The sequence below is a fragment of the Phasianus colchicus genome, chromosome 3 (assembly GCF_987193195.1).
Source record: "Phasianus colchicus chromosome 3, bPhaCol1.hap1.1, whole genome shotgun sequence".
NCBI classification, from domain to species: Eukaryota; Metazoa; Chordata; class Aves; order Galliformes; family Phasianidae; genus Phasianus; species Phasianus colchicus.
In genome coordinates, this window is record NC_143438.1 from 69,037,312 (window position 1) to 69,057,727 (window position 20,416).

Genomic DNA, 20,416 nt, shown 5'->3' on the forward strand with positions numbered 1-20,416 from the left:
TTGTTAATTGTAAACTTTCTGTAAACTTCAGTGGTTTCTCTATTCTGGTCTTGCATTTGCCAAACCAAAAGAAATGTAATTTGAATCATTATCCATCTCTGTCTTCATTTTTGATTGCTCTGACATGCCAATACTGAGAACTTAATCTTAAATTTTGTTACTGCAACCTTGTGACATTAATATTCATTGTACTTTTAAAACTGCTATCCGGAAGATAACTTTGGGAAGACACAGAATGGAACAGAATTGTGGCAGAGGCTTTTTGGAGCCAAGCTTAAGGAAAAATTAAAACTTATTTCCAGGCATGTGTAGAAAGGATAAGGCTTTGGCCTTTTCATGCTGCTGCTGGAATTTGGAGATGTATCAAATTAAATTTCTTGGTAAACATTTCCTCTTATGAGTATTACAGTTCTCTGCATCTCAGTTAAAAAAAAAAAAAAAAAAAAAAAAAAAAAAGCTTTCATAAGACTTCAAAGGTCCTATTTCTTAATCTGGTGTGATACCAGCCTTTTGTTTCTAAATGCATGGATTTAAAACTTTGGTTTTCTCTGTTCATAGAAATGTTAAGGAAGTGAAATGGCATTAACTGATACTTCTTCATTTCTAATTGCTACACTGGAACATTTTTAACTTCTACTATAGAAGACAAGTAGTGTTCTGTATTGCATTTAGATAAACTTAAGAGAGTTTTTTTGTTGTTTTTTTTCCCCATGCTCAGTTTTAATCGTTTGGATTTGCCACCCTATAAAAGCTACGAACAACTGAAAGAGAAGCTGCTCTTTGCCATTGAAGAGACGGAGGGATTTGGTCAAGAGTAGAAGCAGCTTCTAGTCCAGAAGGAGACTTTGCATATTAAAAGGCTCAGCCAACTAAAATTGCACACTTAATTGTATATAAGCTTTTTGTTCTGTACAGTGATCTTTCTGGAACTCTAAAAGTAGAATTGTTCTCCGTTCTTCCACAAAGATATGCAAAACAGTTCAGCCTTTTCTACTTTTATTTATTGCCCTTACAAAAGACCAGAAAAATCCCTCCTAAATGTTGAAAGCAGACAAGAGTCTTATTTAAAATATATATTAAAAATATAAATATATATACTAATAAGCTCTAGTTTTATAGAGCTTTAAGTGTATGAAAAGTTGCAGCCATTTAAAAGGGCCTGGATTTGCTTTATCTTGGCTTTATTATTTAGAAAAATGTTTAAACTGCTCTGTGTTCTCTCTTAAGAAACATCTCCAAGTTTGTTTTATTGCATGGCTGTTCTAAAAGGTGTTAAAGGCTTAGGCCAAACGTATCCTAAATATGTAGAAAGATGCTGCTGGTATTTGAGACGACAGAATATGATGTTCTGTCAGTTTAATTTTTTAAAATACATTAATAGCTGGTATATCTCTCTTTACTACACTGATATAGCCAAGGTCATTAATAAAGCCTTTATTACTTGCACAAGAGTAATGTACAATAAGATGAATGTGATTTAATGTTGAAAAGAATTGGTGCCACTGTTCTGACTTGTTGTAGGAGCTGAACAGAATATTTTGATTCATTTGAGCAGCATTGAAATTTGTTTACATATTGCCTTGGGTTATTACCACGAGGATGTTAGGTAATCTTCAAAGAAAAAATAATAATAAAAGAGAAACTATTACACATTTTCTCCTTGGTCTGTTGTCTTACAGGTTTTTTATTTTTTATTTTTTTCGATCTGTGATGTGTTTTTCACAGCTTCATAGAGTTATTACTGTAAACTGAGATATAAGGGTAGACAAAAGGTAATGTGAACTTTGCTGCTTTCTATACTCATGTTCAGTTTCTGTTATTGGATCTAGTAAACCCAAATAAAATTAAATTGACATAAGCTTTGCACAGTTAAAACTATTTTGAAGTAGTAAATACTCTTATTTCTCTTAAGTTCCTGTAGAAATTCAGATGTACCTAAATTATGTCCAGAACCTGTCATTCTTTTCTGTAGGCCAAATTTGTCCCGTGTGCATAGTAATCAGTGATTTAAAACTTATTATTTTTATTTTTTTGGTGTTGAGGGCATTTGCTGAACTGAAAAGATGTTTGATAAAAGTTATGACACCTTATTCATGTGAATTCTGTTAAATGCTTCTTTCTAGCAAACTGTGCTTCCTTATAAAGTATGTTTAAAACTACCATTTGTATTATGCTTTAATATTAACTGTAAATTCCATTACATTTAACTTATACAGAATTTTGTACACACATAAAAATGATTTCTTAAAATAAGATTAAAAACATTTCTGTAACATATCATATTGCACTGTTAAAAGTGTACACGCAGAAAAAACAGCTATATCTGTTCTTGTATCTTTCCGATACAGCATCTGAATTCACTGAATTCTGCCAAACCTTTATTTTTCTACAGACTGGATTCTCTGGAGGCTTTGTATTCAAAATGGCACAGTTTACTGTGGAGCTGCTAAGCTGTATGTAGCTTTGATAACAGTGGTGCTGCACCTGGCCCAACGAGAGCACTATCTTACGTGAACTTTCCATAAGAGTTTCAACAGCTTATATTTGAAAGATTTTCATACTACACCACTTATCTTCTGCAAAGCTGTTTTCATAAATACATCATTGATTTTGAGTGTAATAGCACCACAATTATGACTTACAGGTTAGAAGTGGAGTAAGCTTGAAAGAAGTCAAAGGCAGGGCAACAGAAGCAAAGCTTACAGTTCAGAGGTCTAAAATGTCATACAGTTAAACTTCATGAATTTGCACTAATGAATGACTTGGTAACCCACTACCAACTGCTGAACTTTGTGAATCTGTGAGTAAGTTATTAAAACAATAATAAAGAAGACAGCACATCACAAGAATGTAGTTTCTTTATTGATTTGCTAACTTTAGCTGTCACATAACTGCAAGCCTTTCCTAGAGGTAAGAGTTAGCGAGCAAAAAAAAAAAACCACCACCACCCTGTAGCATTCTCTTCATGGACATATGGACATAACTGGCTTCAAAGGACTGACTACAGCTATGGTTCTTAAGAGGCAAAAAACCCCAAACCTAATAATTCATATAATTATGTGTGTATGAAATTAACCTGGGAGTTCCTGTAATCCTGCACTGTCATTGCTTTCCCACTTGTCTTGTTTTCAGTCGATCTGTACTGGGAGGGGAGAGAGAGGTCCAAAGAGGAACAAACAGCAAAGGTTTGGGCTCAGACAAGCAAACTGATGTGGTAATGTGAAGGAGCTGCTTTCTATTCCCAGGTTCTGTGTGCCTTTCTTCCTGCAGGGAGGTAAATAAGTAGGTTTTTCCTAAACCTCAGTGATCTTCACTGAGCAATCTACCGTTTTCCTCTTTGTGCACATATTGCTTTCTGCAGCAGAAGCACAGAAGTAAGGTGTTGGTGCAGTAAGGCTCACAGAAGTAGTTTTGCGTACTGTACACTTTTAAGTGTGAAAGAATCCCTATGAAGTTTCACAATACAGCAGAATGCTTTAGGAAAAAAAAAAAAAAAAAAACAATTTCATAATTATACTGTGGTTCTGTATCTCTTTTCCTTAAAAGTTATATTAGTTACTCACAGCTGAAGTGTAAAAACTTGCATCACCCCCTTCTCCTATGTATTTATAGGTATAAATACACAAAGCCCCTTATTCTCCTCTAAGTTAACAGACAGATTGATGTAATAAAACAGGTCTTTCAGTAGAAAGTTTAATTGAAACAAGAAATAGAAATAGTAAGTTTAGACTATAATTTTATTAACAACATCAAGAGAAAAAAAATAGTATTTAAGTTCCTTTTCCTATGCTGCTTACTCTGAGATACTGAATTCCCAGTATCTTGTTTCTTGTTATATAGAATTAAGCAACTCCAAAGCTTCTTTCTGTACCTGAAATATAAAAATACACTCATAACAAAATAATACTTTGTATTTACAGGCTTTTCTAGCAAAGCTTATTATCATGCAAACACTCCAAAGCTTCACCACAGTTCTTTAGATCTGTTATTTTAAGACTAGTCACTTACTTTCCCCTACTTTAAGATGCTTAATGTTTTAAACATGGATGGGAATAAACCTCTTAAACTAGACCTTTCAGTATAATTGACTTATTAAACATATTGTTTAGTTGGGTTGAATGCAGTAGATGAACTCTGATATGCTACTTAGCCTAAAAAGTAGCACGTACTGAGTTACTTTATTCCTGCCGTAACCAACCAACCTAGAGTTTTGAAAACTACAGACAGCAGCTAAGGGAATATGAAAGACTTTGCCAGACTCCCTGTGCCTGAGGATTTTGAGTAAAATGTAGTAAAATTTGATGATCAGTGGTACTAAAGAATAAAAAGCTTCTGGCTCTCACATAGCAAGCAGTGCAGGCACTGCAAGCCCAATACTGCAGGCAGTAGGAGGTGAAAAAAGTTCAGAATACCTACTTGGCCCTCTCTCTGCCAAAAACAGAAACAAGAATTCCAGCTTTTCTGCAGCAGATCAGTTTCCTTCTTACTGCACTACATTGTTTAGATTCCAATGTTTGTGACACCAATGACTATTGTGTTTTACACAGTGACCTACAGAAGGGAGAGTTGTCTTCTGTTTAGCAGCTGTGCAGTATTTTAGAAGTAGTTAACTCATGTGCTTGTCTTAACCTCAGCAACAGTTAAGGATGGGTAGTTGTTCACACCAGAGAACCATCACTGTTTTTTATTAACAGAATATCTCCAACCATTGTATTCAGAGGCTTACAAGACATGATTTTCTTTGTCTGGGTGTGATGCAGAAATACAGGTACTTAGCTAGAAGTTACTCTGAGGTAACTGCTCCATTTCCATGATTTGACAGAGGTTGGTTACCATTTCAGTTCTTAGCTTCCTACCTGTTTGTCCTCTTCTGTGTGTGCAGGATAATCCTTCGCTTTGCTTAACCACAGGAGAGCCATCTTTTTGTTGTTTAACTTCAGGTATGTCTTCCCCAGAAAGAGTAAATTTTTGCTGTAGAAATTTGGGTCAGCTGTACAGAGACAGGAGAGAAAAGCATTCCATGATAATGAGCAGCATACTATCAAAGCCACAGTATAACATCACTCCTCTAAATCCTCATTTCAGAAAAAGATTAATAGTATTTTGGCTTTGGATCAAAAGGAACACAGTGTAAAACTAGTACACTTTCTAGACTTTGGTCTTCTATATGGTTACATTAGGTAGCATATTTTGCACAATAATAAAGTACACATACATAGGCAGATAAATGCCTTGCTGTAGAAAAAGTGCAGTTTGATAAAGCAGGCAGAGGCTGAGAGCAACAGTGCTGCCTGCTCCCACCCTCTCTTCCAGCTGGGGGACCCACTCTGTAGTATGCACAAACTTCAATAGTAAGCTGTAGCTCTGCCCTTAGTACTATTAGGGTTATATACTCCAATACTTGTTAGATTTTTTTAGTCATTGACTATTACTCTTGTCCTTAACATTTCAAATTCCAGCAGGCAAAAATCATAGCTGCACAAAAGGATACGCTAACATCAGTTAAAAAAAAAATACTAAAAAGATATAATATTGTTATATATAATAATATAAAAATATATATGGGTTGCTCCAAAAGTAATGCATCGTATTTATTTCCATGGAAACTACAACAGTTACAAAGGGCACAATAACACTATTTGATAGAGCACTTTCTCAGCTACAAAAACACTATTTTTCAACACATCACTAACACTATTTAGGGCCACAAAGATGATTAGGGGCCTGGAGTTTCTCCATATGAGGAAAGACTGAGAGACCTGAGAAGACTGAGAGGGGATCTCATCTCTGTTTATAAATATCCAAGGTGTGGGAATCAAATGGATGAGACCAGGCTCTTTTCAGTAGCGCCTGCGATGGGACAAGGGACAACAGGCACAAAACACAACGCAAGAGGTTACACACAAACATGTGAAAGAACTTCTCTACTGTGAAGATGACAGAGCACAGAACAGGCTGCCCAGAGAGGTTGTGGAGTCTCCTTCTCTGAAGATATTCAAGACCTGTCTGGGCACTCTTCCTGTGTAACCTACTGTAGGGGACCTGCTTTAGCAGGAAGGTTGGACTCCATGATCTCCAGCAGTCCCTTCCAACATCTACGATACTACGATTAGCTGTGCATTTTCCCCAGCAATGAACAAGACTCTGCATGCCACATTTGTAAAAGTCTGCAACAGCAGAAGTGACCACTGTGCCACTGCAGAAATGCAACCACCTAACTGTGCTCACATCCACTGTTTGTTCTCCATAAATGTTCAGCAAGCATCAATGAATGTCAGTGGGTGCCATTTTTTCCACATGGAGGCGAACAATGACACACCTTTGCTTCCTATGCACTTCCATGTCAGATGCCACTTTGTCAGGCTGCCCCTTCACAGCCATCTGTCACATGGCAACAAAATGAAATGGAACATAGATGGGACACTGTGGCGACCCAGACAGAGGGCCTGCCAAGAAATGTAGCAGTTCAGGTCTCTGGCTGTAGGGAGTGCCTGAGCCTGCTGCTGCCAGGGGAGAATGGGAAGGATGCCACTTGTGCAAGGTGCGAGCAGGTGGACGAGCTTCTCAGCCTGGTGGTGGAGCTTAGGGAGGAGGTAGGGAGATTAAGAGCCATCAGAGAGTGCGAGCGGGAGATAGACTGGTGGTGTGACTCTCTGCGTGAAAGACAGAGAGATTGCACCCCCCAAACAGCAGTGGACCCTCTCCCTTGCCACGATCGAAATGAGAGAGCTAATTTGAGGGCAGAGGAGGAATGGCATCAGGTCCCAGCTCGGCGATGCGGGCGACCCCCATCCCGACCTACCTCGGTTCCCCAGGTGCCTCTATGTAATAGGTTTGAAGCCCTGAAACTGGAGGGTGCGGTGGTTGAGGGTGAAGTGGGAGAACTGCCTCCAAGTGTTCCCAAGAGGAGGCATCCAGCTCCACGCTTAATAACTGCCTCCTCCAGAAAAGAAAGGAGGGTAATAGTCATAGGAGACTCCCTTCTAGAAGGAACAGAAGGCCCAATATGTCGGCCTGCCCCCACCCGCAGGGAAGTGTGCTGCCTCCCTGGGGCCCGAGTCAGGGATATTTCCAGGAAACTTCCTAGTTTGATTCGCAACTCCGATTATTATCCCTTATTGATAGTCCAGGCTGGCAGTGATGAGGTCACTGACGGAAGCCTGAGAACTATGAAAAATGACTTCAGGAGACTGGGGAGGTTAGTTGAAGGAACAGGCGTACAGGTAGTATTTGCCTGTATTCCTACAGTGGCAGGGAAGGACGCTGAGACGGCCAGAAGAACACACCTTATAAACACATGGCTGAAAGGATGGTGCAAAAGTAAGAATTTTGGGTTCTTTGATCATGGGGCGGTCTACTCGGCTCCTGGCCTGGGGTCTGCTGATGGGTCTCACCTGTCTCGAAGGGGGAAACGGATCCTTGCCCAAGAGCTGGCAGGACTTGTAGAGAGGGCTTTAAACTAGATATGAAGGGGGTAGGGGATAAAACCAGGCCTGCTAGAGATGAGCCTGGGGGAGCGGCAATGGGATTAGGGATGAGGCGAGGGGCTCGGCTGAAGTGCATCTACACCAATGCACGCAGCATGGGCAACAAACAAGAAGAGTTGGAAGCCATGGTGCGGCAGGCAAACTATGACCTAGTCGCCATTACGGAAACATGGTGGGACTGCTCCCATGACTGGAGTGCTGCAATGGATGGCTACAAGCTCTTCAGGAAGGATAGGCAAGAAAGAAGGGGTGGTGGTGTGGCTCTGTATGTTAGGGAGTGTTTTGATGTTACTGAGCTTGTGGCTGGGGATGATAAGGTTGAATCCCTATGGGTAAAGATCAGGGGAAGGGCTGACAAGGCAGATGTATTGGTGGGTGTCTGCTATAGACCGCCGAACCAGGATGAGGAGACAGATGAGGTGTTCTATGAGCAGCTGGCAGAAGCTGCGAGGTCGCCAGCCCTTGTCCTCATGGGGGACTTCAACTTCCCTGACATATGCTGGGAATTCAACGCAGCGCAGAAGAAGCAGTCTAGGAGGTTTCTGGAGTGTATAGAGGATAACTTTCTGATGCAGCTGGTGAGAGAGCCTACGAGAGGAGCTGCCCCGCTAGACCTGCTGTTCACAAACAGAGAAGGTCTGGTGGAAGATGTGGAGGTTGGGGGCTGTCTTGGACAGAGTGACCATGAGATGGTAGAGTTCTCAATTCTTGGTGGAGCCAGGAGGAAGAACAGCAAAACTGTTACCTTGGACTTCCGGAGGGCGGACTTTGAACTGTTTAGAAGACTAGTAGGGGGAGTCCCCTGGGATTCAGTCTTAGAGGGTAAAGGGGTCCAAGACAACTGGTTGCTCTTCAAGAAGGTAGTCTTACAGGCGCAGGAGCGGGCTGTCCCCCTGAGCTGCAAAATGAGCCGGCGGGGAAGGAGACCGGCGTGGATGAATAAGCAACTATTCTTGAAGCTCCGGGAGAAAAAGAGAATCTACCTCCTGTGGAAGAAGGGACGGGCAACTCAGAAAGAATACAGAGAAGTTGTTAAGATATGCAGGGAGAAAATCAGAAAGGCGAAAGCCCAGCTCGAGCTCGACCTGGCCACTGGAATAAAAAGAAACAAGAAATCCTTTTACAAATATATCAACAGTAAGAGGAGGACTAAGGAGAATCTCCATTCTTTACTGGATGAAGCCGGGAATGTGACTACTGAGGATAAAGAAAAGGCAGAGGTCCTGAATGCCTTCTTTACGTCTGTCTTTAAAGGTCAGACCAGTTATCCTCAGGATATTCCACTTTTCGACCAGGTGGTCTCGGCTGGAGACCAGACTAAACCACCCATGATTCAGAAGGAAACGGTCAGAGACCTTCTACTCCAACTGGACTGTCACAAGTCCATGGGGCCGGATGAGATTCACCCGAGAGTGCTGAGGGAACTGGCGGAGGTGATAGCCGAGCCGCTTTCCATCATCTATCAGCGCTCCTTGTTGACTGGTGAGGTACCAGAAGACTGGAGGCTTGCCAATGTGACTCCCATCTACAAGAAGGGCTGTAAGGAGGACCCGGGGAACTACAGGCCTGTTAGCCTGACCTCGGTGCCAGGGAAGGTTATGGAGCAGATTGTCTTGAGGGAGATCACGCGGCAAGTGCGGGACAACTGGAGCATCAGGTCTAGCCAGCATGGGTTCACGAAGGGTAGGTCCTGCTTGACCAACCTGATCTCCTTCTATGATCTAGTGACCCGCCTGGTGGATGAGGGAAAGGCTGTTGATGTAGTCTACCTAGACTTCAGCAAGGCCTTTGACACTGTCTCCCACAGTATTCTCCTGCAGAAGCTGGCAGCCCGTGGCTTGGACAGGTACACTCTTGGCTGGGTAAGGAACTGGCTGGAGGGTCGAGCCCAGAGAGTGGTGGTCAATGGAGCTAAATCCAGCTGGCGACCGGTCACGAGTGGTGTTCCCCAGGGGTCGGTGCTGGGGCCTGTCCTTTTCAATATTTTTATTGATGACCTGGATGAGGGCATTGAGTGCACCCTCAGTAAGTTTGCAGATGACACCAAGTTGGCTGGAAGTGTCGATCTGCCTGGGGGTAGCGAGGCCCTACAGAGAGATCTGGACAGGCTGGAGAGCTGGGCTGAAGCCAATGGGATGAGGTTTAATAAGACCAAATGCCGGGTTCTACACTTTGGCCACAGCAACCCCAAGCAACGCTACAGGCTTGGGGTGGAATGGCTTGAAGACTGTGTAGAGGAAATGGACCTGGGGGTGTTGGTTGACGCTCGGCTAAACATGAGCCAGCAGTGTGCCCGGGTGGCCAAGAAGGCCAATGGCATTCTGGCTTGTATCAGAAGCAGTGTGACCAGCAGGAGTAGGGAAGTAATTGTTCCCCTGTACTCAGCTCTGGTGAGGCCGCACCTTGAGTATTGTGTCCAGTTCTGGGCCCCTCACTGCAAGAAAGACATTGAGGCCCTGGAGCGTGTTCAAAGAAGGGCAACAAAGCTGGTGAGGGGTCTGGAGCACAGGCCTTATGAGGAGCGGCTGAGGGAGCTGGGATTGTTCAGTCTGGAGAAGAGGAGGCTCAGGGGAGACCTTATTGCTCTCTATAACTACCTGAAGGGAGGTTGTAACGAGCTGGGGGTCGGCCTCTTCTCTCGTGTAACTGGTGATAGGACTAGAGGGAATGGTTTCAAGCTTCGCCAGGGAAGATTCAGGCTGGATATTAGGAAATACTACTTCTCTGAAAGGGTGGTCAGGCACTGGAATGGGCTGCCCAGGGAGGTGGTGGAGTCACCGACCCTGGAGGTGTTCAAAGAACGTTTGGATGTTGTGTTGAGGGATATGGTTTAATGAGAACCATTGGTGACAGGTGGATGGTTGGACTGGATGATCTTATAGGTCTTTTCCAACCTTAGTGATTCTGTGATTCTGTGATTCTGTGAAGGCTCAAACCTCTACTGCCATACCACCAACATCTGCCTTTGACATTGTAGGCCAGTGTAATAAAATAGGAGGCACTACTTTCAGAGCAGCCCTTCTTTTTACGTGTATATATAACATCAAATACAGGTAAACATAAGGAGGTGTTTTGGAGGCATGCTTTAAGGAGAAGTCTACCATTCCAGTCCACAGCTGCAGTAGCTGACACCCAGGGAAAGACAGATAATAAGCTTTTCCTTCAGGCTTCACTGAAACATCTATACATTGCCTTCCCTTATCTTGCAGCTTGCCCATTTTGCTTGGGGTCTCTCTCTTGGGGAAATAATAGTTACATATTTGCTTTTATGAGGTCAGTTTTGCTGCCAGTTGGATAGGTACTCTGATCCCAGTGACAAATGAAATAATATAAAGTGTTGTCTCTGTCATCCTATTGGGAATACAGGGGGTTTTGGAACACTAAAAAATGAACAAGAATGACCAACGTAGAAATTCCACTTTTGCTTGCTTCTTTGCCCTGAAATAACACATTCCAATTGGATGCCTTGGGGAAAAGTATGAAGGACTCCACCCCCCCCCAACGGACCCCGGAGACCACGCATCCCAAAACCTGCTGAAATACGAGCAACCCTGAGCCCACGTGGGCTTCTGAAAGTCTCCAAGGAAGAGACCAGACCCACAGCTTCTAACTGCCTCTTCTCCGGCACTCCACCCTGTGCCCATGCCTGCGTTCCGGTACTGGACACCGCCTGGCAGAGCCCAGCCTGGCTCTGTTGCATCCCTTTGGCACTTCTTCGGGTATTTGCAGTTATTAATCTCGCCGCCCCCCCCCCCGCCTTTCCGTGTGCTCGAGTTCCTACGCCACCTCGGTGACCCCCTGCTCGACTCTCTCCACTGTGTGACAGCCTCTGACGCTGGGGGGCGCCCACAACTGCACCCAGTACTGCAGGTTAAGCGCTGACTTAAGAACCACCGCCGCTCCTGGCCCGCGGGCTGACGTAGCGCGCAGCCGGACTCCGCCCGGAACACCGTTATGCCGTTCTAGCGGCGGAGGCCGACTGAAAAATAAGGCTTTCCCTGACCGGGAATCGAACCCGGGCCGCGGCGGTGAGAGCGCCGAATCCTAACCACTAGACCACCAGGGAGCGTGACGACCTTACTTGCAGCGATAGTATTCTGCTGCTACAGTTGCACACTAGTCATGATATGCTAACTTGCAACAAAAGTGAATATCGTGTCTGCAAAAAATGACAAGAATTACCTTCCTCCGCCATGTGGAAGTAACGAAGGGCCTGCAAAAGATAAGGCTGTCTTTAATGCCAGGCACACTGAGCTGAACACAGCAGTCAAACCAAATCACTGCACATGCTCAACATAGCTGAGAAAGGACATCTGTTTGTCCCACCCATCATCTTACTTGCAGGAATTCAGCATGATACTCATTTGGTGTACAATCAGATTGGACCTCTTCTCAACAGCACTATTTATCCAGCTATTCCCTGCCGCTGTCATTCTTGTTTAAGTACGGCACCTTCTACTTGTCCTTAAAAATTCTGATGCTCTATTCCCAGTCTTCAACTTGTCAAGATCACTTTTATTTCTACCTTCCAGTGCATCTACAATCCCTCCAAGCTAGCTGTCAAGTATAAACTTCATAACTGAAACAAGAACTTGTCATTAATATCGACAAACGCTTTGGGAATAACCAAGTCCTGCAAAGCATCATCCAGTATCATCCTACCTGAGCAGGGTAAACCCTTATGACATGTGCACACATTTTTCAGCTAGCTTTCCATCCCACTCCTCAGAACCTTCACTCCATTCTTATCTCCTCCTGATGCCACCAGCTGGAGAGAAAATACTTTCACAGACCTTACAGTGGCAATGTATCTACAAAGTAGTTTTTGTACTGAACTACACCTGTAGGCTCACCTACAGAGTTTGGGGACAAGATTTTATTTCTTCAGTGATTTTAACAGCTGCAGAACTCAATGTTGGGATTGGCAAAGTTCTGCAGAAATCCTGGCTGACACTGTATTCTTCTGAAGGAAATCCTGGCTGACACTGTATTCTTCTGAAGGTGATTTTCAGCAAAACTCAAAAGCCTGACATTCCATTACAAAGTTTTTTTTTTTTTTTTTTTTTTTTCTTTTCCCAACCAGCTCTTCAATTACTTTCTGTTTTTCAAGCAGTCTTCTGCAATTACTTTCTAGTGACTCCTCATCCCACTCAACTTAGAACAACAACAGACTGTGCACCAGGGATTTCATTGTTCTAACAGAACACAAAGAGTACAGCAGCTACAGGAATCTTTCCTGTGACCAATCTAGTTTTCAAGCTGTTATATCTGTGCACATAAATAAGATGCATACTGTGTTAGACAGCCCAGAACACAGACCTCTGCACAGTAACATTCAGGGTGTCTGACAGCAGAAATTTTCACAGCAAAGACCACCAAAAATACTTCAACCTCTCTGGAAAACAGACATTATGGTACCAGTGGATGAGAAAAAGGTACTCATTAGTGGATAATAATAAATCAAACTGTAGTTTTTTGCATTTAAAATAAAGGGAAGAACTCTAATACTCCTATCAGGTAAATCCAAGGTATAACATGATTCTATAAATCATCTGCATTGAAACTAGCACAGAGCTACCTGCAGTAGATCATCATAGTAAAGAGGTTCCATATAGCTTGCTACTCTCTGCTGCAGAAACCTCACAAAATCATTTTTCACTGTTCTATGTGCCATAGTTGAAAAAATTCCAGGCTTACTGGATTTTTAAACATACCTCACTCTCCCGTTTTGTTCTCACTTTATTAATGATAGCTGCAAACTCACAAGTTCATATTTATTCCATCAGAACAGTTTTGTTTAGGAAATAATCGGCATTGCTTGCTATTCTAAGAACTTCTAAGAGGTCAGTTCTGTCAAGGAAATTACTAAAAACACATCAACAGCTTTGTGAGGCGCATAATAACATGAAACATTTTCCTACTGTACCTCTTCATATGTGGAAGTCGGAGGTGTTGCAAATAGCATTGCAGCTATCTTTCGTTGGTACCATGGCAATTCAGCAAAGGAGTAACACCTGGAGCAGAAGGAAACATTTGTATATAAACTTCACATTACCCCTCTGTTTGGAATCAACACTCATAAATTGGATGTCATAACCAGCTGCTGCCAAGAGCCACAACAACCGCAGTCACAGCACAAGTTCTTACAACTGCCCAACCCAACTGCAAGTGCTTGAAATTGCTGCTAGATGTTTTGGTGCATCTTTTACTGAGAGCCTTGAATATATGAGGCTGGAGACAGTTATTAACCACCAGACAGCCTTTCAGCTTGTCGTATTTTAGCAATTAATGCATATTTCATATTGCTCTAAAATATTTGCAATAACTGAGCACAACTTACTCCAACATTGCCTACAAAAGCAGGTCTGCAGCCTGACAGACTTTGATTGATAAGAATGAAAATAATGAGAGCAATCAAACGACTGTGTTCTAGGCTAGGCCATTCTGCCCTGTTTTCCTACCTACTGATTAACAAAGGTTAACTAGTTACCTATTTCAGAGATGATGAAAGAATTAAATATTTAAGTATTTCATGTACATAAAACATTCCAGATTCCACATCAAACAATGCTACTCTCTCTTGTATTAGTCTCACACAGTGATTATAAGAATATTTATATTATGAGTGTGAAACAGAGCACGTGGAGGCGGTGAACAATCAATGAACATGAATATGGAAGTACCTGGGGGTCAGGAGAGGGCAGGACACTTGAATACACCACCCCAGTTACATTTTGCAACAGGTGTGCCTTATCAGAAATGTGAATAAGGCAGGGTCAGTCCAGGATACTCTACAGAACATGGCTCAAGAATTGTCTGTTACTGACTTCCAGTTTCAGACGAAGAAGTGCTGGGACTCAGTAATAGATATAGTTAATAATATAACATGTGATTATCTTAGTGCCAAAAGCAATAGCAGACCCCATATTTCTCATCATCTTTTCTACAACATCTTAAGTGCTTTTCCAGAGCAGACCTTCTATCTCAAAACTGACATGGCAAAACTCATTTAGTTGGAAACATACATATCTGCCTAAACACTTGAACTGCTGCAGTGGTTAGGTCGTGTGGGAATAAATAGTGCTGAAATATGGAAAAGCTGAGATCTGTAAGCTAACACAAAACTTCAGAGCTGTAGATTGTAGTTTCTACTGACATCCAACAGCCTAGAAAAGCTACAGGAAAAGGTGGCTGTGAATTTTATTTATTTATTTGCGCTACAAATACTTAGGCTATATTTATTGTCAATCTCTTGGTCTGAGCTTCCTTATAAAATATTTGACAGAGGCCAAAGCTGCCAGATAAATAACCAGAAACACTGTCTAGAAATTCCCACTAAAAAATTAAAGATGCTACATTAAACCAAACTGCTTCCACAAAAATGTGGCCATTAGCATAAAAAGCTGTACTTCTAGACCTTTGCCTGCACTGCAACAGTAACACTTAGTACAAATTTCACTAAGCAGTAAACACAGTTTCAGAGATTTTTGTTAATGCGTATGCAGTCATAAGCTGCATTTACTTAAATGTAACTTTTAAAATACAGTATTTTGAACATCTACCACATTTTGTTGCTTTTCCCAAAAAACAGGTTGTATTAAGTGGCAGGCATCAGTGAAATCCAATATTAATTGAATTTTGTCTCCATTTATAATAGAACAAAATGAGCAGAGCTCACAACCTCTCACGTGTGCTGTGGAGATATGCATACATTTGCAAATAAGTTTTTGATATTTGAATATAGTAAAACACAGAACTAAAATGAACAATTATTTTTCATCTTTCTGAGAGTTAACAGCTAGATGTTTTATAGACATAACTAAATCTTCCCATTTAGTAGGTTTGCACTGAATTATTCCAGCATTTTTCTTTGCTGTATTCTGGCGTATATTCTAGCATTTTTCTTTGCCACACGTTAACTTACCAAACACCTATAAGATGAACTGATGTTGCATCTTTTGGATTCAGTTCAAAGGCTCTCTAATGCAGGAGGAAAATAAAATTTATTATTAAAAAAAAGTGTTTCTTGACACACTTGGCTTAAAATACAACAACAACAAAAAACATGCTGACTTGTTGCCCTACTATTAATTAAACCACAATAACCCTTGTGTAGAATTTCAAAGATACAGTGTTTGCTCTGTGCATAACTGAATCCACTCATCTCCAAAACCTCTAGACACTGACAGACTTCTAAGCAATTATGTTTAGCAGGTCAGTCTCACATAAGACTCGACATACTGAGATTTTGATCTTATTTCTCATGGAACAAAAGTCAGCAGACCTTCATCTTTTCCAGCCGTTGTCTTTCACTGGTACCTAATGCAGTTACAGTGATGGCCACACACTTTTCTCAGTAGCACAGCTAGACTTAATATAGGCATAAGAGATGTCAGCAGCACTTCAGTTGTCTCAACACTCTCTTCCACAGGGACTTGTTAATGAAGGAGCTAAGTTGTATCTCTCATTGATTTGGAGCCCAAAACCAGCACAATAACCCTCAAATGAAATTGACACCAGGAGATTTCAATTTGCAAATTTTCACCAAAAGATAATTCCTAACTCACACACAATCTATGTATTAGACACATTAAGGCAGTCACTTAAATTACCTCAAAGTGGTCCTTGATAACAAAGGCATTCCCAATTTTAACCTTGATTCCTTCATAATCTCCAACATCACTGAGACAAATCGCATACCACTGTAATTCAAAGTATAAAATTAAAATATTTAATAAAGAAGTATACCTACTAACATTAAAAACAAATAAACAAAACAAAACAAAAACAGGACAGCTACCACCACCACCCAGCAAGCATTTGTAATGAACAGTTTTAGCAGTGCCAAGCAACCTGCTAGCCTGAATGGATAATGGAATCAACGTCCTCTTCTTATCCAAGATGCCAACACCGTTGATCATACTTTGTTACCTCCTTAACCAAGAGAAGCAGCCCAAAACAATGGCAGAATAAAGCCAGACCTGAAGTCTTTCCAACAAAACTCTACAGAATTACTGGTACACACATACAGCATGCTGGAGGGGTGGTGTGTGAAACATTTCTCAGGTTATGTCAGAGGTGACCAACTGTAAATGATATGATCCCGTACACATTGAACCATTTCCTGCATCCTGTTTGAACTCTAATCTCAGAAACATATCAACAAGAAATTAGAAGTAAGTGAGAATTATAGTGAGAATCACTCATTTTTAACTGAAAAGTTAAATTACGCACAAGGTTGCCGAAACAGAACAATGACATTACTTGAGGTTTCCACTGGCAGAAAGCAAAGAACAAGATTTCAGTTACGTTATTTTGTTTGGCTTACCTTGTGTGCTGCAGAATTTGCTTCATTTTTTTCTAGTGCCCTTTTTGCATACTCAAGGGAATCATACGCCAGTTGTCTTTTCTCTTCTGCAGAAGTAATGCTGAGCTGAGCTAAATCTCGTGATGCTCGTGCCAGCCGCCATAACAACTCTGCATCCTCACTAGTTGTGAACAGAAACATCAACACTTAGAAGTAATAAAAGCAACAAAGCAGGCAAGGGTCTCGAATCAGTCTTTCAATATGTATCTCGAGAGGGTGATACAACAACAGCATTATCATCTGGCATTTGGGCAGCACGGAACTTAAAGGTAACAAACAACAGATAGAAGCCTGTCATTATATACTGCCTGCGGATATAACTACGTAAGTTAGGAGCTTTTTCATTCAGACTCAAATCCTAACAGGGGACAAATGAAAACTAAAAGGAGCAGCTGGTCAGCAACGAACATGAAATGAAACAATGACTCCCAAAAGTTTTCAATACCTAAATTCTAGGTACTCTAGTCATTGCATTAGTCATTACACATTGTGTGTACACGCATTTTGACTTTTTCTAGTATATTTTAAGGCATTTTCTAAGTAACAAAACAAGCAAAGAAAAAAAAAAAATCTCCCTGCAAGAATGAAAAACCACAGTGATAACCCTCAGTTTCAACTGCATTCAGCTAACAATCAGACAGAATGATTACAGCTGGAAAAGACCTCTACCAACCATCCAGCTACCACCAATACTGCCCACTAAGCCATGCCCCTACGTACCACATCCACGCAGTTCTTAAACACCTTCAGGGACTGTGACTCCACCACCTCCTATGGCAGCCCATTTCAATATCTCACCACTCTTTCTAAGAAATTTTCCCTGATAGCCAGACTGAACCTCCCCTAACACAACTTGAATTTTCTCTCATCTTATCACTAAGTCCTTTCTTCATTCACTTTTCTACCAGGATGGAAAAAATCAAGAATGCTTTCCTACTTAAAAAGAAGTTGAAAACAAGGCTCTCCAGCACACCATACCAAGAATATTAGTTGGAATCTGGTACAGAAAAACACATTAAAAAAAAGAAGTCAAAGTAAAATGAAGATATTCAGTGCAGTCAAGTACCTATTTTTATGCTGAACCAGCAACCGATAGAGCTTTTCAGTTTCTCCACTCCCATACAGGTAGTCTGCTTGCTCTATAACTTCTGCCGCTTAAGAACAGATGAAAATTGTGGAAACAGAAGAACAAATTACACATAATTAGGATATTAAGGCATAAACAAAATGTTTTAGAGCAAGACAATTTAACAGAAACACAAAGAACAAGTTATGAATTTTTTAGGCCATCGTACACGACTGCATGGCAGACTCAGATAAGCTACTTACAGTGAACAACTAGGCAGAGATACAGTGCCAAATGTATGGAACTAGAAAATGGCTTTCAGTAACATAAAGAACTTAATGGATTTAATACTTAATAGCATTTTTCTTAATGCATCAGACAGCAGAATTTACTATCTTTTCTTAGTGAAAATGGCAGGAAATTAAAAAAAAAAAAAGAAAAAAAAAAAAAAAAGAAAAATATGACCAGAAAGGCAAATGCAGTAGAGTAGTGAGTGCTGAAACATCTTCATTAATATATGCACAGAGTTTAAATCTAATCACTTTAAATATATATATATATATATATATATATATATATATATATACACACATACATACACACACACACACAATTTTTTTCTTGGTTTTCATATGGTTCCACAGTTTTGCTAAAGACAACTGCAGGCTCAGTAGGGTTCATTCTTTTACTCAGCAAAACAAAATGAAATGCTGCTCAGAGATCTTCCAGATGAAATCCTTAAGGGTTTTGAAAAATCAGAACTGTCTTTTTAGTGCATCCGTTTATGCCCTCAGCATCTATCGTACTTATGACATTTAAATACTTTTTTCTACAAAACATTTTAAAACTGACAGAGACACGGGATCAGTATTTCCACATCTAGCTGAATATAATCATAGAATCACAGAATCATTTGAGTTGGAAGGGACCATTAATTAAAGGTCATCTAATCCAACTGCCTGCAATGAGTCCAAATTCTCTGCAGCAAAGTGATGCAGTGAGATAAGTATGTAAATGAATTAAGTATGTAAATGAAATAATGTAATAATCTGATATATATACATATGTAATACATCGAATAGCATTTCATAGACACTACACAATACATGATTCTAACATGAGAACAAATGGAATTAGGAGGGAAAAAAACACAAATGGAAGCAGGTTGATCATTCTTTTGAAGCATGTAGCTATATAGGAAAAAAAAAACAACAAATTCCATGCTTTACTGCCAACCGTAAAACATGAAAAAATGATATTTTCAAGTCCAAAGCTCTGCCTAATTTCTTAGGATATTTCTTAGGATATTCAGGTACGCTCATCTCTGGCATTAGTCCTTGGTTTGTGATCAAACATCTAAGGGAAAACATAAGCTCAAGTCCTGCTTCAGAAATTTCTCTTGTGTAAGCATTCTGCTTTTTTCAAGTCATCTGCTGAACATGGCGACTGTGATACGGCTGTTGTGTTTTGCAGCAGTGTGGTTTTAATTATGGAATTAAAAACAAAAAAACAATGAAGACTACTAAACTACACAACTCCACTTTCAACTGAAAAAGCTCCTAGAACAGAACTCACTGGAGATGAGAGCACTCCGGGTAACATTTTAACTCTGCTCTCCCTAAATGCTGACTCTCAACTGTTTTAGTCCACATGGACATTGGACCGCGTGCCACAGAGCACATCTTCCTCACTTTGTAGGTTATGTTTGCTTCCTGAGGTGCTCTGAACGCCACTGTCTTAATGACTGAAGGCTGAGAACTCAAACTTTTCAACAAAGTGCTTGCTAGGTGCTTTAGACTTTATCTAACTCATTAGGCTTTTATTTCTTTGTGTGTCTACCAGGCACTCCCTTTTACCCTTATTTACACAGTATCTCTTCCTTGTTTTGCATAGAAAGGGCGCTGACATCTCTCCTCTCATCAGCGTAAGTGCATAACCCACGGGAGAGCACTCACAAAGACCAGGGAAACTAACAGCACCGCCTTCTTCGTGCATTACCTTTGAAGCTGGCATGAACCACAGCAGAGCCAGAGACCAGCCTGAGAGCCTCACAGAGCACGAAGGACCCCGTGGCGAGCGTAACCCCCCTCCTCAGGCTTTTTTTAAGCACCTGCCGGGGATCACAAGGCGAACGTTAATAAACACTGTAACTCTGAGTTAAATCTTTTCTCTTGCGATGGTTCCAAAGGAGCACGAAGGCTCCAACTTCCAGAGAAACAACCCTCTGCACCGCCTCCCGCCGCTGCGGACAGCCCAGCACAGCGGGCCCGCACAGCCGCCGCCCGGTACCTCGCTCCCGCCGAGCCCCCGCCAGCCCCGCGCCGCCTCCTTCAGGAGCGGCCCAAGGAGCGGCCCCAGGCGGGCGGGGCGGAGGCGAAGGGGCTGCGCCAGCGCCGCCACGACAGCGGCCATCGCCCGGAGCCGGCCGCCGGGGGAGGAGAAGATGCGACCGAGCGAGCAGGGCCAGCGCTCAGCGCGAAGCCGCGCATGCTCTCC

The 20,416-nt window shown here is 41.6% G+C and overlaps 2 protein-coding genes and 1 non-coding gene across 9 annotated transcripts in view; 1 reads left to right on the forward strand and 2 right to left on the reverse strand.

Moving 5' to 3' along the window:
* Positions 1 to 3,339, forward strand: part of WWP1 (WW domain containing E3 ubiquitin protein ligase 1) — a 60,882-nt gene extending 57,543 nt beyond the window's left edge. For all 6 annotated transcript variants that reach the window (XM_031590959.2, XM_031590960.2, XM_090137779.1 and 3 more), the window contains one exon: positions 719 to 3,339. In XM_031590959.2, the coding sequence (XP_031446819.2) occupies positions 719 to 818 (100 nt within the window). In that variant the 3' untranslated portion in view covers positions 819 to 3,339. The remainder of the gene's footprint in view (positions 1 to 718) is intronic.
* Positions 3,340 to 3,718: 379 nt separating this feature from the next.
* Positions 3,719 to 20,416, reverse strand: RMDN1 (regulator of microtubule dynamics 1). Of its 2 annotated transcripts, XM_031590964.2 has the most exons (10): positions 20,210 to 20,416; positions 19,919 to 20,030; positions 17,921 to 18,008; positions 16,816 to 16,975; positions 16,100 to 16,189; positions 15,412 to 15,467; positions 13,414 to 13,501; positions 11,670 to 11,700; positions 4,857 to 4,990; positions 3,719 to 3,871 (listed from the first exon to the last, which is right to left on the reverse strand). In XM_031590964.2, the coding sequence occupies exons 1-10, from the start codon at positions 20,330 to 20,332 to the stop codon at positions 3,833 to 3,835; spliced, it is 921 nt and encodes a 306-aa protein (XP_031446824.1). In that variant the 5' UTR covers positions 20,333 to 20,416; the 3' UTR covers positions 3,719 to 3,832. The 2 variants fall into 2 exon arrangements, 1 of the variants encoding a protein (XP_031446824.1); XR_016465233.1 differs by lacking the exon at positions 11,670 to 11,700.
* Positions 11,482 to 11,553, reverse strand: TRNAE-CUC (transfer RNA glutamic acid (anticodon CUC)). The gene has a single exon. It is a non-coding gene; the product is annotated as a tRNA-Glu (tRNA).

What these genes read in the sequence shown, in the direction of transcription:
- RMDN1 (XM_031590964.2), bottom strand. Translation starts at nt 20,332, where the DNA reads ATGGCCGCTGTCGTGGCGGCGCTGGCGCAGCCCCTTCGCCTCCGCCCC. An exon ending in CTGGTTCAGCATAAAAATAG is followed by an intron (nt 16,976 to 17,920) that starts GTACTTGACTGC and finishes GTTCACAACTAG; the next exon opens with TGAGGATGCAGAGTTGTTAT. An exon ending in CAAATTCTGCAGCACACAAG is followed by an intron (nt 16,190 to 16,815) that starts GTAAGCCAAACA and finishes TTTGAATTACAG; the next exon opens with TGGTATGCGATTTGTCTCAG.